The 15059-nt window shown below is 39.2% G+C and overlaps 1 protein-coding gene across 2 annotated transcripts; it reads left to right on the top strand.

Annotated features, from left to right (window-relative positions):
* Positions 1 to 2170: 2170 nt before the first annotated feature.
* LOC139951664 (histone-lysine N-methyltransferase SUV39H2-like) lies at positions 2171 to 15059 on the top strand. Of its 2 annotated transcripts, none has more exons than XM_071950649.1 (6): positions 2171 to 2219; positions 3788 to 3873; positions 5575 to 6294; positions 7173 to 7325; positions 9159 to 9288; positions 10516 to 15059. In XM_071950649.1, exons 1-6 carry the CDS (start codon positions 2186 to 2188, stop codon positions 10602 to 10604), a joined length of 1212 nt encoding a protein of 403 aa, XP_071806750.1. In that variant the 5' UTR covers positions 2171 to 2185; the 3' UTR covers positions 10605 to 15059. The 2 variants fall into 2 exon arrangements, with proteins under 2 accessions (XP_071806750.1, XP_071806754.1); XM_071950653.1 differs by having other exon boundaries at positions 3788 to 3855.

The following is a 15059-nucleotide window of genomic DNA, read 5'->3' on the forward strand; positions in this document are numbered from 1 at the left end:
ATGGAAATACACAATGTAATGAAATGGCAGTATGTTCTCCCCGTTTGTGTAAACATGACTTTAAAGCCAGCATAAGCCACGCCCACAGTATGCTCCAATGGTTTTAAAAAATATACAAACAAAGGATATGCATTAGGCTGTGATGTAGTTTACAGGGATTTTTTGTACATTGGACAATTGGTGTGTCAAAATTGTATTTAAAAAACCCATTTGGATAACAATTATATATATTTTATTGTGTAGGCCCTATTCACACTCATTTTTATGCCCGTTGGGCATTGTGTGGCAACAGGCTGTGCAGCAATTTGAAGTGAATTTGAGTTTTACACATTTATAGCCCAAACCTGTAGATTCGCGCCACTTACAGCCCAAACCTTTTGCGAGATACTTTTCGGGTTATTTTTCTCTCCACCATTTTGTCAACTAAAACTTACTTCTAAAAGTCGTGATGTATCATTATTCTTATTTATTTTTTTATTTTTTTATTTTTTTTAGGTGCTTTACCCCGTGTGTATAAGTTATTTATGATAGATTAAGAGGGAGGCTATCTTGTTCGGGTACAAATAAAACAGCTTTCACACCTAATTCGTGAAAGTTTTAACTTAATGGTTTTTTTTTATAGATGTGATTCCTTGCGGGTTGGAATTTTTCTTTCATTCTGATTTGTTCTTCCTTTTACCTATTTATTTTTGTAGATTTGTTTTAAATTTTATCTGATCATATAACGTTCTTATGTTTGTATTATAAACTTATTTATATCTATACCGATTTGATCATCGATCCGAGAAACGTTGGAACATCTGAGATGCCGCGCGGCGACCACCGATTTATGGAAACAACTGTTCAAATGTTTGTTTTTGTCTGGGTAAAGTGTTCCAATACGTATAGGCATGCTTAGTAATTTTGAATGGTAAAAAAATTTGTCTAAAAGTCTACTACACAGGAGCAGCAAACAAAGGATAAAACAAAAACAATCGACAATATTTGAACCAAAAATTGTAAGGAGAGAGAGAAAAAAAACTGCATTGTGCCTAAAATTGTAATGAGAGAGAAAAAAAACTGCAGTGTGCCTAAAATTGTAATGAGAGAGAAAAAACTGCATTGTGCCTATAATTTTTATAGCCCTAGCATTTGGAAAGTGAAGGTGAACTTTCAAAACATTGTCAGTCGAAGTAAAACAATTAAAGGGACACACCGGCTCACGGTTTACGCAATTTAGGGGTGGAGAATCATAAATAACGTTTTTACAGATGGTTGCTGTAAACAAAAATCATCAAAATGTCACGTATTTAGCGAAAAATGATTTAAAAAACCAAAGCGGCCATATAACAAGCTTCAGTTACACGGACTCTTTGAATGTGAATCTTATGTTATAATTTTTACCATTATTTACATTTTGTAGCGATAATTTGAATACATGATCTTTTTCGTCAATTATTCGTAAATAATTTTGTAAAAATAAGATTTAAATTTGGTTAAGTAAGTTACTTTTAGACGGCTGCAAGTAAAACTAGCCCGGAAGGTCACGTGATTGTTTGTACCACTTTTTGGTTAGAACAATCACGCGACCTGCGTTTTTGTCTTAAAATGCTCAAAAACGGCTTAATTTGATGATTTTTTTTAAGGACTGTTCTTCTTCATTCCTGGAAGACTGTTGAAGTCACATCTTAGTCTATTTTGTAGCCCAAATAGCCCAATTCGGCCGGTGTGTCCCTTTAATTAATTACTAATAGTATTACATACTAAAGTGGTAATTGGTTTGAGTGCAGTGCACTCGGTACTTTCCCGACTGAGTTCTGTGAGAAAAAATCATAGGCTTATTCTCTGGGGGGGGGGGGTCGAACCCACGACCTTTGCAACTGGACACCCACCTATTTATTATATTATTAGGACCACATCCCAGTAGCTGAGGCAGTTCGAATCCTATATTTTAGCGGCGGGTACTTATGGGTTTTTAATCCCCGATTAGACTAGTTTTACGTAATTTTATAGCTGAAATTTTAGGCCCGTAACTTTTAACAAGAGAGCATCTGCTTGCCGTCAGGCCGTACGATGGGAGGGGCACACGCGCACGATTCAGTACACACAAAGAGCAGGTTTGGGCGCATTAAAGCGCCCCACTGTTGGCGCTTCATTTTACGCACATTGACCAATCACGATCCATGTTCACGGTACCAAATCCAAAATGGCAGATAATAAGAAGTCTAGCTCCGAAAACGGTAAGTGAGGTATTTTATTAAATACCGAATTATTCACTTACTTTAGTGTGTTGCCTCTTTACATCTAATATGTTTTATTAAGACGATTATCAACGTCGTATTTGAATGGCAAGAAGAACTTTGTGCAAGCTGAAATATGACGACAAATTCCGTGTCCACATGATCAAGGATTGTCAACTTTTTTTAATAACCACAACAATGGCGAGAACGTGTTGCATGTTCTTTGCATTTTATTATGGGGGATGGGAGACCCTTTAAATTTTTGTCATTTCACATCAGCCATTGTGGCATCAATGCACATTGCTTAAATTTAGTGTATACATAAGTGTATCTGAATAAATAAATTATAATTTGCCGTTTTGATCGAGTTGACAGTCAACACTAAAAATAAACAGTGGACATTTCTACCTCCAATCATCCATGCATGCGATTTTAATTTTAATTTAGAAATCCTGTCCTACTTCTACGGTAAAATCATCTGAAATTATGTTTTGACTGCAGATCATACGTAGATCCCTCCTTGACGCACATATGAGTAGCCAACATGAGTATCGTTCACAAACATTCTGGTATAAAAACTTTGGAAAAGTTTCCGTATGGCGCCACAACTTTTTCAATTCGTTATGGAATAATATAGTATCTAATTTACCTCGATGAGATATCCCTTTGTGGTGGCGCCATACAGAAAGTTATCCAAAACTTTTCCATGACCAAATTACTTCAAAGTGAATTATTCTCAAAATGCTTTGTTGTACTGTGTAACTATCAAAAGCTGCAGCGAAAAAGATTCCGTATGGCGCCACCACTTTTTCATTCGATATGAAATAATATATTCAATTTTTTTTTTTTTTTTTTCAATATACATTTATTTCCACAAAACATTTCCACAATATTATAGTAATACATACAGGTATATATAAATGATAGAAATAAAAAGAAGAATAAACTGGCGGAAAACGCGTGGAGGCAAGGCCCAAAATAAGCCAGGTAGCTTGTAGCGGCTTGCCTTTACATAACAAAATAGATAAACTAAAGGTAAATGCTTAGGATAAAACACAGACGAAACAGACAGACAGACAGACAGACCGTCAAACAGACAGACAGACGGACAGACATACATACGAACTACTGGAGAAAATGACAAAGTAAGCAAAAACTACAATGAGAATATAGGTATAGAAACTATGTCACATACTGGGAAATAAGGAACTTTTTATAAGATATTTTGAACCTAGCCACAGAGGAATATAGTATCTAATTTACCTCAATGAGATATCCCCTTTTGTAAAAATGAGTGCAAAAGTGGTGGCACCATACGGAAAGTTATCCCTGCACTGTAGCATGCAGACCTTAAGATTAATCCTAAGAGATAAGACGAATCCTAACTCTTTGTGAAATCGACGGCTGTACTTCTAGCCCAGTTAATGTTTTATTGCCATTCATTTTTAGGACTGATAACCAATTCCAAACGTATACCTTCCCTTTATTTGTGGGTCAGTGTTGAAGATTGTAATTTGTTTTCTAAATCTTACTTTACGCAACTTTTTATTTTATTTTACCTCGTTTAGCTACCAGCCCTGATGTCCCTAATGAGTATGAAGTTGAAAGTATTGGAGACTTCGTCAGGGATGAGAGTGTAAGTCGGTTCAGACATGTAAGATATTAATTGATAATTTCTTGCAATGTTTGTCGGTGTAACCATTTTGTGAATGGAACAGACGACCATGTAATATACTTGCTTGAGCTGCCGCTTTGTTAGTTGTGATAACGTAACTCCCGACGGCCAGAGGGTTATGAAGCTCTGTGCACAACCAAAAAACGACCGAGCTTGTCCTACACGTACAATTTTTACCCATGTTGACTGACTAGTCACCAGATTTGTGTTGTTTGTTTTGCTCCACGCTCTGGTAATTTTTGTTCCTCAATATTTCCTCAATGGTGTTTTGAGTGTTATGAATTGATGAATGAATATTCTTTATCCCCGATACAAATTTAACGTCTATTAAATCGTTTGCAGTACCCGCTGCTAAAACATAGGATTCGAACTAACTATAGCCACCGGGCAATCTCGTTGGTCTAGTTGGTATGACAATGCTCTAGAGTTGCAAAGGACAAGGGTTAGAATCCACCCCGAGTAATATGCCTGTGATTTTTTTCACAGAAATTTGGGTAAGTACTGAGTATACAGTGCTAACACACATTGTAGCATATGGGTAAAAACCAAAATAATTTTCTCTATCCCCAATGCAAATTTAACATATTAAATGAATGGATTCATTAGACATTGAGGATCAAGCTCGTGTTCTGAGAATTCGTGTCAAGATTTTCGAAAGTGGTAAAAATGGGGTAAATCTGGTGACTAGTCTGTCAATTATACATATTGGTCTGTTGGGCAAGTTTGCCCCTTTGTATGCACACATTCTCGTAACCCTCCGGTCGTGCGGACGAGGGTTACGTTGGCACAACTACCGTTTCGGTACCATTTCGTTTTTGAATGGACAAGGGCACCAAGGCGTTTGTCCATGATAAAGGGCACATGAGGCTATTGAAAATCCCTTGTGGAAAATTTCAAGGGACAACTTAGGTAATGCAGAGGAGGCCTTGAATGGCTTGAAGGCCACAGAGGCATGGTCTCTGTTGCCCCCAAGAGCTGCCAACTGTCACTGATTCTGCAGAACAGTACTTAAAAATAATAATAATATTATAATAGTATTTGGTTTAAACACCATGTCTCAAAGCGCTTCCAACATTATTACCCTGATCACTGGGCCATTTCATTCGAGTACTTTCTGCATATTGCCCTATTGACCCTTATCACGCTGTCACCATCTTGGTCATGTTCCCTGTTTCAATAACAGTATTGAATGCTAATATTCATTGCGCAAACATGGCACCAGACTATTAATTCGTCCAGCCCCAGTTTGGTTACAATGAGTTGGAATGGAGTAAAATCAAGATGGCCACACCGTGATAAACGTGTATTTCTGACTTCAATGTTGGCATGATAAACGTGTATTTCTGACTTCAATGTTGGCAGTGAAAATGCCAACCTAAAGAATGTTTGAGAAATTAGAACTATCTGTTGCAAGCTGCCTACCAACAAAATGACCTGGTATAAGCGCAAAAACGATTCAATGGCCTGACGTTTCGACCATAGCAGAGCCTTTCTTGAAGGCTAAATGACAACACAACACACACAAAGGTATACAAGTGTAACAGAAGCACTCAAGTGGAAATACATGGAAATACTACGAAATATTTATCGTTTGACTAGTTGATGGACTTTCTTGAGAGTCTGTTTAACTTACAGTGGGAATAACCATATTTTTGCTGCCTGTATTTGTTCCTTATACAGGACACTGCCTGGTACTATGTGAAGTGGAAGGGTTACTCAACCAGTGAGAGCACATGGGAACCCTTGAAAAACCTGGCAGGCTGCTCGAAACTCATCAAGAAATTTCACAAGAAAGAAAAACGGGACAAACTCAATCGACAAGAGTACAAGCGCAAGCGCGAGCACTCCGGCGAAACTCTTTACTCCATCAAGAGCAAAAAGCCGAAGTGCAGTAACGAGGACGGAGTCATCACCCCGGTGGACCTTTCCAGTCAGCGGACGGCCAATCAGAAAGCCCTCAAGAAATGGGAAAAGGATTTGAACGCAGTGTGTACGGAGAAAGCGCGCATTCTCGTTAAGAACAATGTGGATTTGGTCGGTCCACCCAAAGACTTCACATACATTAACGATTACAAACCGGGGCCGGGACTCGTCATCCCGAACGATCCGCTCGTGGGCTGTGAATGCGAGGACTGCAGCACTTGTTCCGGCTGTTGCCCGCAGAAAAGCGGCGCCCCCTTTGCGTTTCATAAGAATGGAAAGATTAAGGTACCGCCCGGTAAGCCAGTGTACGAGTGTAACATCAGGTGTAAGTGTGGCCCGAAGTGTCCAAATCGTGTGGTGCAGTACGGCCGGCAGAAGGACGTTGCCATCTTCAGGACGTCTAATGGATGTGGCTGGGGCGTCAGGACGCTTTCGGAGATCAGGAAAAACACATTTGTCATGGAGTATGTTGGGGAGGTGAGTCTATGGATGAAATGGGTTTTTGTTTGATAAAAAATAGCTGTCCTTATATTCACAGAGCTTTGAGATCACGTACAAAGGGTTCTCCCTGTGCACAAGGTAGCAAATCAGGCCGATTGATACTACTTTTGAGGAGGGGGGGGGGGGTCAAACTGGTACTACTCTCTCTCTTGAATCTGAACATTTTTGAAAACTTTGGACAGTACCTTAGCTAGTGCTGTCACAGGCCTGCTACATTGTTCATGGAAGTGCAATAAATTTTCTCTTATTAGTAAAGGGCAACTCTTATGGAAAAAAACTCAAAGGGCTACTGGAAAATTTCGAAGGGGGCACCAAGGCCATGACCAGGGGCAGTAAGGCAAGTGCTTCTATGAAGTATGAGGCCCACTGTCCTAGGGCTTGAATTTTACTCTGGACCAGAGGCCGAGTCCAGTGGTTTTAGTGTCTGGCTTGTAAACTCATGACCTGACAAGACTTTCGACCATACAAGTCAATGCATGTCAAACTGTAGCTGTGACAAGACTCGGGGAAGTTTATGTCATCATTTTGATTCTGGTCTTGAACACAAATTTATGGTCCAGTTACAATAATAAAGACAGGTAATGCGCACATATCCACCCTGCTGGGTGTCTAAGGCGCAGTAAAACCAAAAACAAGAAAACGTACACAACAAAAATTAGTCCTTTAAACCTCCTGTGACATAAGATAAGTTTTGATAAGAGATTTGAATTATTTGGTGCAAATACAGTAAACAACTACAAGCCCTGGGGTATTGTGGATTTTTCTCTCAAATTTGAGCCCCCCCCCCCCCCCCACCTGAATCAAATGCTTCTCATGGTTTTCTTCATATTTGTTTCTGGCTTTTCAACCCTCAGGTAATAACCAATGAGGAAGCAGAAAGGAGGGGTCAAATCTACGACGCTAACGGCAGGACCTACCTCTTTGACTTGGATTATAACGATGGAGACTGTCCGTTCACTGTGGATGCTGGCCGCTATGGAAACGTCTCTCACTTTGTTAACCACTCTGTAAGTATGCTTAATAAACATGCTAACTGTGTTTGTATGCGTAATACTATTGGTTGGTATACATGTATACATGCTAGTTATGTTCATGCATACACACTAATGGTTGGCAAGTATGCTGAGTACGTTTTTTGCATCCAAACCAAACTGTGTACCTGACGGTGTTCGCCAAGCCTCAAAATATTGTAGTCGATACAATATATATATTTTTTATTCATAACATTCAAACACAAATTTAAATTGGTCAGGGACTCAATAAATTATCCCCATTTTATATTCTGTTCTTATATAAAGACCCCTTGCAATATGCGCAGCGTGTGCTCACATGTGCCTACCCTGGATATCATTTTGGGAGTTAAAATCATATACAAACGTGCACAAAAGAGAGTTGACACCCAAAATTGCGAGCATTGTTCGGAGGCCGCTCTGTATTGTGTAAGAAATCAATAGCTCCCCCTTGCATAACGTGAAACGCTACAGGTATGCTGTGGTCACGCGCCTGTTTTTAAGCGCAGAGAACAGCTATTGTCCAATGATCTGCCTCCTTTTTGAGAGTGTGACGTCATATGCAATGGGTCTATGTATGCATTTTTCTTCCCAATTCAAGCCCTGGCCATACTAGTGAAGCCTACAATCATACTCATAATTTGCATTGGGATTTATGTTTTTTTCCTTTTCAAAAAATTTGAACAAAACAAAAAACCCTCATTTGCTGTGACTCGACTGTAAGCTAGGCCAATACTAATTGATGAACAGCCAAAGGGCATGCTGGAATCTCGCACTTTCGAGAGTTATTGTGGCTTACAATTGTGGCAGAATATAGGGATTGAATAATCCTGGTTCGTCAGACTAAAAACACCAGTCTGGAATTGAGGATTACACTGTCTGGAGATTAAACTGTAATTTACTGGGAGTTATAGACGTGAGACTTTGGTAATTGTCAAAGACCAGTCTTTACACTTGGTGTATCTCAACATGCATGAAATAACAAACCTGTGAAAATTTTAGCTCAGTTGGTCGTCAAAGTTGTGAGATAATAATGAGTGAAAAAACACCCTTGTTACACAAAGTTGTGTGCTTTCAGATGCTTGATTTCAAGACCTCAAAATTTAATTTAAGTTCTGAGGTTTTGAAATCAAATTCGTGGAAAATTACTTTTTTTTTTCTGAAAAACTATGTTACTTCAGAGGGAGCCGTTTCTCATAATGTTTTATACTATCAACAGCTCTCCAGTAAGGTTTATGCTAATTATTACCAATAGTGTACAGTGCCTGTAAACTGTATGTCCAAGAAAATAATTATTCTGTGAATTGTTTTTAGCATTTATTCTCCCTGTCGTATATGATCAATGAGGTGTACATGGCTCTTCTCAGCATTTTTCAAAGCTGTGAGGCATTCTGAACATTAAGTTTGGAAGTTTGTCCATAAGAATGTTGAGATGAAACGAGGTCCTCACATTTGGTGTTTATCTTTGACTTCGATTTCGGGCATTCTAAATAGTTTTATTTTAATGTGTATGTTGCTTGTTCTGAAGTAACAAAACAGTAAAAAAAGGAATGTCAGACATCATTTTACTGTATTTTATCAATGTGGTCGGAAATATGTTCTAAAAGTAGAAAATAATTACACAAAGGTCCCTTAAAATTGTGTGTATTTCCATTTACTTAAAAATAATAACAACATGATTGCCCCTTTAAAATGTGTGTAGTTTTTTCATCGCTATTTATGTAGGCCTATTTCTTGTATTTACACAAGTTCAGTTCAGAAGAACATTTTTCTAAACCAGAATGTTATTGATTTTATTCTACATTGTACCCTTGTTCCCCCCTCTTGCAGTGTGATCCAAACTTAGTCGTCTACGGTGTGTGGGTAAATACACTGGATCCCAGACTACCAAGGATAGCGTTATTTGCGAGTAGAGACATCCAGGCCGGAGAGGAGTTGACGTTTGACTATCAAATGACAGGTAATGCAGCCTTTATACAGAAAGTCATCTTCTGGATGATAGTGGAACTCTTTTTCCAACCCTAGATTTTCACAAAATAGTCACGGGGCTTTGTCGTTTCAGATCAGCAGCGTGTTTGTTCGAGTCGTGACACTTCCAGGCCTGATACTTCACAGAGGCAATGAAGGTGATAGCCTCCATGCCCCTTGGTCATTGCCTTGGTGCCCTTGAAATGCTCCAGTAGAAATCGATAGGGTGCCCTTTTCCAAGGAGAAAATGCCTTGGTGCCCTTGCCCTTTAAAAAACGAGGCACACATGCCTGCACTTGTGTCCTTATCCAAGACACTTAAAACCATTAATGCTTCGTTGCTCAAATGGGACTTGAAGCCTTGGGTGTTGTGTTATAAAATGCGTAAAAGAATCCAGTTACACTTATTGCGTAGAGAAGGCGTTTTCCACAGGACCTTGTTAACCCTTTACACAGCAATTTTTCTCTGATGAGGGCCACCTCTATGGGGCAAATTTGAGCTTGTATTCATCATTCTCTGTGGTCCATCAAGACGGACGTAAAGCCGCCCAGACCATACGATGTGTTGCAGACTGCCACAGCCACTGTGCCGGTGTGGCGGTTTCAGTCTTCCGCTGTGTTCAGTTTTCCGGGACTCAGTACGGCACTAACAATGACTACTTTCGCGTGCTGTGCGCAGGCATCGCATGACGTAATATCACCGTATTTGGTCATTCAGAAAACTGAACACGGCGGAAAGTTGAAACCGCCACACCGGTGAGTCGTGATCCACTTCAAGCTGGCGCAATCAAGTGTTGCGCTGTCTCCCTCTGGGTCTCTTCCAGGCTGGGCCTCTTCCAGGCATCGACGCTCAGCTTCAACTTGTATTGGAACTTTGCAAAGGGGCACCCCAACAAAAGCAGAGGAAAATTGCTGCGAGTGTCGTGGGTTATTTCGAGGAGAGCAGCCAATTTCACGAAGCGCTGTGATTAATCCTATCTCTAGGTCCTAACTTGGGAATGGGTTAATGCATCCTAACGTCTTCGGATACGGAACTGAACTCATCCTAAGTTGGGAAGAGTTTGGTGAAAACGACGGGTGGGCTGTATCCGGCACACAAAGAGGCTGTAGCCCTAGCCAAAGTCACTTAATGCAGAAGTGGCTTGACTTAGAGTTTGGGTGGAAAGGGCGTATTCATGATGACCTTTGACACCTTTTTGTGATTTCTTTTTTTTCTACAGGTGAATTGAACGCTTCAGGAACGTCCTCAAAGTTACAGCCCATCCGCTGCAGGTGTAACTCCAAGAACTGTAGGAACTTTCTCTTTTGACTTTGTATACATTTGTGTTCTTTTGTCAGTGGGAGTAAAACTCGAAAATGTTTTTTCTGTGTTTAAGTACAAAATTATGCGACCTCTTTCCAATTTAGGCTCCTAACTGAGTGACATATCTCTACCGGTTGTGGTGAAGTTTGTTTTGCGTACATCACGAAAATATATATATATGTTTTATATCTGTGGGTTATTTTTTTTTGCTTGATTTCTAATTTAAGATGACTTTATATAATTTAGCTTGTTGAACAATTATTACATGTTATGTTTAGTGCAAATTATGAGAGAAAGTTTTAGTGATGGATCTCCAAGATCGTTGAAGTTGGACTCTAGTGTAGATTTTAAGTTTTCTTTATGTGGGCTTGGGTTGGCTAATTATTTTGTGTGGGAAACCAATAGTACATATTGAAGCTACTCGAGCCACCAACTCACAATTTCCTTGAACTGCCTCTACCCACCTGGCAATCTCGGTGGTATACTGGTAAGACATCTGCTCTGGATTGGCAAAGGTCGCTGGTTCAAATTCTACCCGAGTAATAGGCCTGTGACTTGGGAAAGTACTGAGTATACAGTGCTTACACACATTGGTGGAAGGGCAAAGCCAAAATAATATTCTTTAACCCCGATGCAAATTTGACATCTATTAAAGCCATTGGACACTTTCGGTAAACAGTATTGTCCAAAGGCCCACACTTCATGTATCACAACTTATATATCAAATAACAAACCTGTGAAAATTTAGGCTCAATAGGTCATCGGAGTCGGGAGAAAATAACAGTCTTTCACCATTACCTTCTGTAAACCCTGTAAGTTATTTGTAAATCTGTGAACTTTTTTTTGTTTCTGTTCCGAAAGTGTCCAATGGCTTTCAATCGGTACCTTATTTAGCTATCAAGCAATCTCGGTGGTCTACTTGGTAAGATAGCTGCTCTAGATTACCAAAGGTTGTGGGTTCAAATCCCACCCAAGTAATATTTTTTTTCATAGAACATGGGAATGTTCTGAGTGTACAGTGCTTTCACACATCGGTGTGAGGTTAAAAACAAATCAAATTCTTTATCCCAGATGCAAACATACTTATAAATATTTTGCAACTAGAAAGAATGTGAATAGTCAAGTATAGAAATTCTGCAAAAAGAAATAGCCGATGTAATGCATTTAAAACCCCACCAACATCTTTCAATCACACTTGAACTCGCCCACAGTTTCAGGATTCTGTTTATATTTTTCTTAGTTGCAAATTTGTAAGGTCAGTGTTCTACATCGATTATGTCATGATGTCATGTCGGGAGATTTGTGTAAAACGTTGAGCAACAAACTAACCCAATTTGCAAACAAATGTACATGACAACTGTTTTTCCATGTTTATGTTAGCCTTGCTCAAGGCAGTCGATTATTCACTCAGAAAAAAGGCCGCCGCTGTATAAAAACCCACCCGTAATACACTGTGCGTAAACTGTGTGTAACCACATCGCACGTCACAATGCCCCTGGTGGTACGAGTGCGGATGACTTGTGTGCACAGTAGACGTACGACGTGACAGTGTGTATAGTGTATACGGGTGGGTCATATGCGGTGTGATTACACGCACCACGCACAGTGTATACCGGTGGGTTTACAGCGGCGTCTTTTCGGAGTGAATAATGTGACTGCCTTGAGCAAGGCTATGTCTTTGTGTAAAAAATATTGCGCCAGCAGCATCTCAGCAATAGCAGTGTGGCGTGCAGCACTTGTGTGGATTGAATGAGCCTATTGATGTTTAATATGTAGCCAGGGTTTGCCCTTAACTTTTTGTTTTGAGTTACTAGCCAGCAGGACCAGAGGGCCCTATTGCATAGAGCTGCTAAGCACAAAAATCTGCTAAGCATCAACTTTCTTCCTTGATAAGAACAGGATTACCAACCAAATTTCAACTTGCTTTTTCAGGATAAGCAAACAACAGCTGTAACAAATAGAGATTTGGTTGTTATCCTGTTTTTATCAAGGAAGAAATTTCATGCTGAGCAAATTGTTGTGCTTAGCAGCTCTATGAATTTAGGCCCTGTTAGCTTGTCATTTCACTGGTCCGTCAGCTTTTTCACCGCTCCTTCATTTGGAGTTTCTTTCCACATTGTTTTTTAGCGTGGGACTATGTAATTGAAAGCAATAATGAACAATCAGTGGATTACATGTTGCTGTGGTGGCAAGCAAACAACTAGCAAGCAATTCTAGTTGGACAGAATTCTGACTCAGTGGTCCTTGGGTGTATTTTAACCTGCACTTTGCCAGCGGCCCACTGTTAAAGGCAGTGGACACTATTGGTAATTACTCATTGGTAATAGTTAGCATAAAACCTGTACTTGGTAATGAGTAATGGGGAGAGGTTGATAGTATAAAACATTGTGAGAAACAGCTCCCTCTGAAGTGACATAGTTTTTGAGAAAGAAGTAATTTTCATCGAATTTGATTTTGAGACCTCAGACAAGCATCTGAAAGCACACAACTTCATGTGACCAGGGTGTTTTTTTTTTTTATGTTAGCTCGGAACTTTGACGACCAATTGAGCTCAAATTTTCAAAGCTTTGTTATTGTATGCATTATGTTGAGATACACCAAGTGTGAAGACTAGTCTTTGACAATTACCAATAGTGTCCAGTGTCTTTTAAGTGAGAACACTGTACCTCAACAGGTTTTTCCTCTTTTGGGCCTCTTTTTATTTTCATGAGTTTAGTTTGTGACACTTCGGATTTCAGGCACTAATTTTGTTTTCCCACTTGTACAGTAGTTTTGAAGGCTTTTTTGAATGTGGTGGGAGTCAATTTACAGCGTTTTTAGAGTTTTTTATTCTTCTGGTTTCATGAAGAAACTTGGCTTATAGACATAATGTCAGCCATTTTGTTTGTTTCTTCCATTCAAATTTAATGTCACCAACACGAGGCTGGAAGGAAATAATAATCTGGCCCCATTTTGAAATTTTCAGTTTGGAAGTCTGTATTCAGATATTTTGCCCTCAATGTCAAATCCTTTATTTATTTTGCCGTATCGAAATCCCCTTCATGTAATGGTTTTAGCATTGGCTAGTTTGGTTTGATCAAACTTGTAAATTAACTTTTGAACATTTCTGAGAAAATTCTCTCGTAAATAGTTTTAATTGTTTGTTTGTTCCGTCATAAGCTAAGGAACGATTTTTAACCGCATATAATTGTTTACCCTATGACCCCTCCTTGCTAGTTCCAGTGACCCTTTTGACCAACAGCTTAATGAAATCAGAGAAAGCTTGCCGCTGACAAACTGAATATTTAATTTGCGGAAGATTTGTTTTGAACCAATCAGAATGGAAGAATAAGGAACAGGTGCAAGCCAAATTTATAGAGCTACTTAAGCAGACAATTTTACTCATAAATGGTGTACTTAGCAAAAACTAGCAGGATACCAGTTGGAAATTGTGCATGTGTCACATGGTATGTTGGCTGGTAACCTTAGTCTGGTAAGCATGATTTGTTTCATATGCTGAGCTACTAGTTTTTCTTCTTAAAGGAACACGTTGCATTGGATCGGACGAGTTGGTCTATTAAAAGCGTTTGAAACCGTTTGTTATGAAATGCATATGGTTAGAAAGATGTTTTAAACGTAGAATATAATGATCCACATAAGTATCACTCGAAATTGCACGGTTTTCCTTGTACGTCGCGAACTATCACGGTCGGCCATTTATGGGAGTCAAAATGTTGACTCCCATAAATGGCCGACCATGTTAGTCGACAGGGTAAAAGGAAAACCGTGCAATTTCGAGGCATGTTTGTGTGGATCATTGTATTCTACTTTTACAATATCTTTCTACCCATATGCATTTTATAATAAACGGTCAAAAACGCTTGTCAAAGACCAACTCGACCGATCCAAGGCAACGTGTTCCTTTAAGCAGCTCTTTTAATTGCACTGGACACTTGGTAAATACTCAAAATAATTGTTAGCATAAAAACAAAACTGGCAAAACGAGCAAAGGAGAGCTGTTGATAGTATAAAACATTGTGAGAAATGGCTCCCTCTGAAGCAACACAGTTTTTTTAAACTTCTCATTGGAGTATTAAAAGACGTTGGGCCTTTATGAAGCCTTTAATTAGGCATCTGAACGCACATTAAGGTTGTTTTTCTTTCATTTCTCTCTTGCAACTTCGATGACGAATTGAGTCAAAATAGACACAGATTTGTCATTTTATGTATATGTTGGGATACACCAAATGAGAAGACCGGTCTTTGACAATTACCAAAGGTGTCCAGTGCCTTTGAAGTGGGCCCTGTAATCATAAAGAAAGGCTAGCCATCACTGATAGCCGTTACTTTTGTTTGTTGTATATGATGTTACTTTACCAGTTTTGTTTAAACACTGACTGGATGTTTTAATGATAACACGAGGAATGGAGATGTATATAGAATGTAAAAAAAAACTTTAAAATAAAACTTTGGAAATTTTAA

The sequence above is a fragment of the Asterias amurensis genome, chromosome 2 (assembly GCF_032118995.1).
Source record: "Asterias amurensis chromosome 2, ASM3211899v1".
Lineage (NCBI taxonomy): Eukaryota > Metazoa > Echinodermata > Asteroidea > Forcipulatida > Asteriidae > Asterias > Asterias amurensis.

What these genes read in the sequence shown, in the direction of transcription:
- LOC139951664 (XM_071950649.1), top strand. Translation starts at nt 2,186, where the DNA reads ATGGCAGATAATAAGAAGTCTAGCTCCGAAAACG. An exon ending in GTGTAAGTCGGTTCAGACAT is followed by an intron (nt 3,874 to 5,574) that starts GTAAGATATTAA and finishes TTCCTTATACAG; the next exon opens with GACACTGCCTGGTACTATGT. An exon ending in TCATGGAGTATGTTGGGGAG is followed by an intron (nt 6,295 to 7,172) that starts GTGAGTCTATGG and finishes TTCAACCCTCAG; the next exon opens with GTAATAACCAATGAGGAAGC.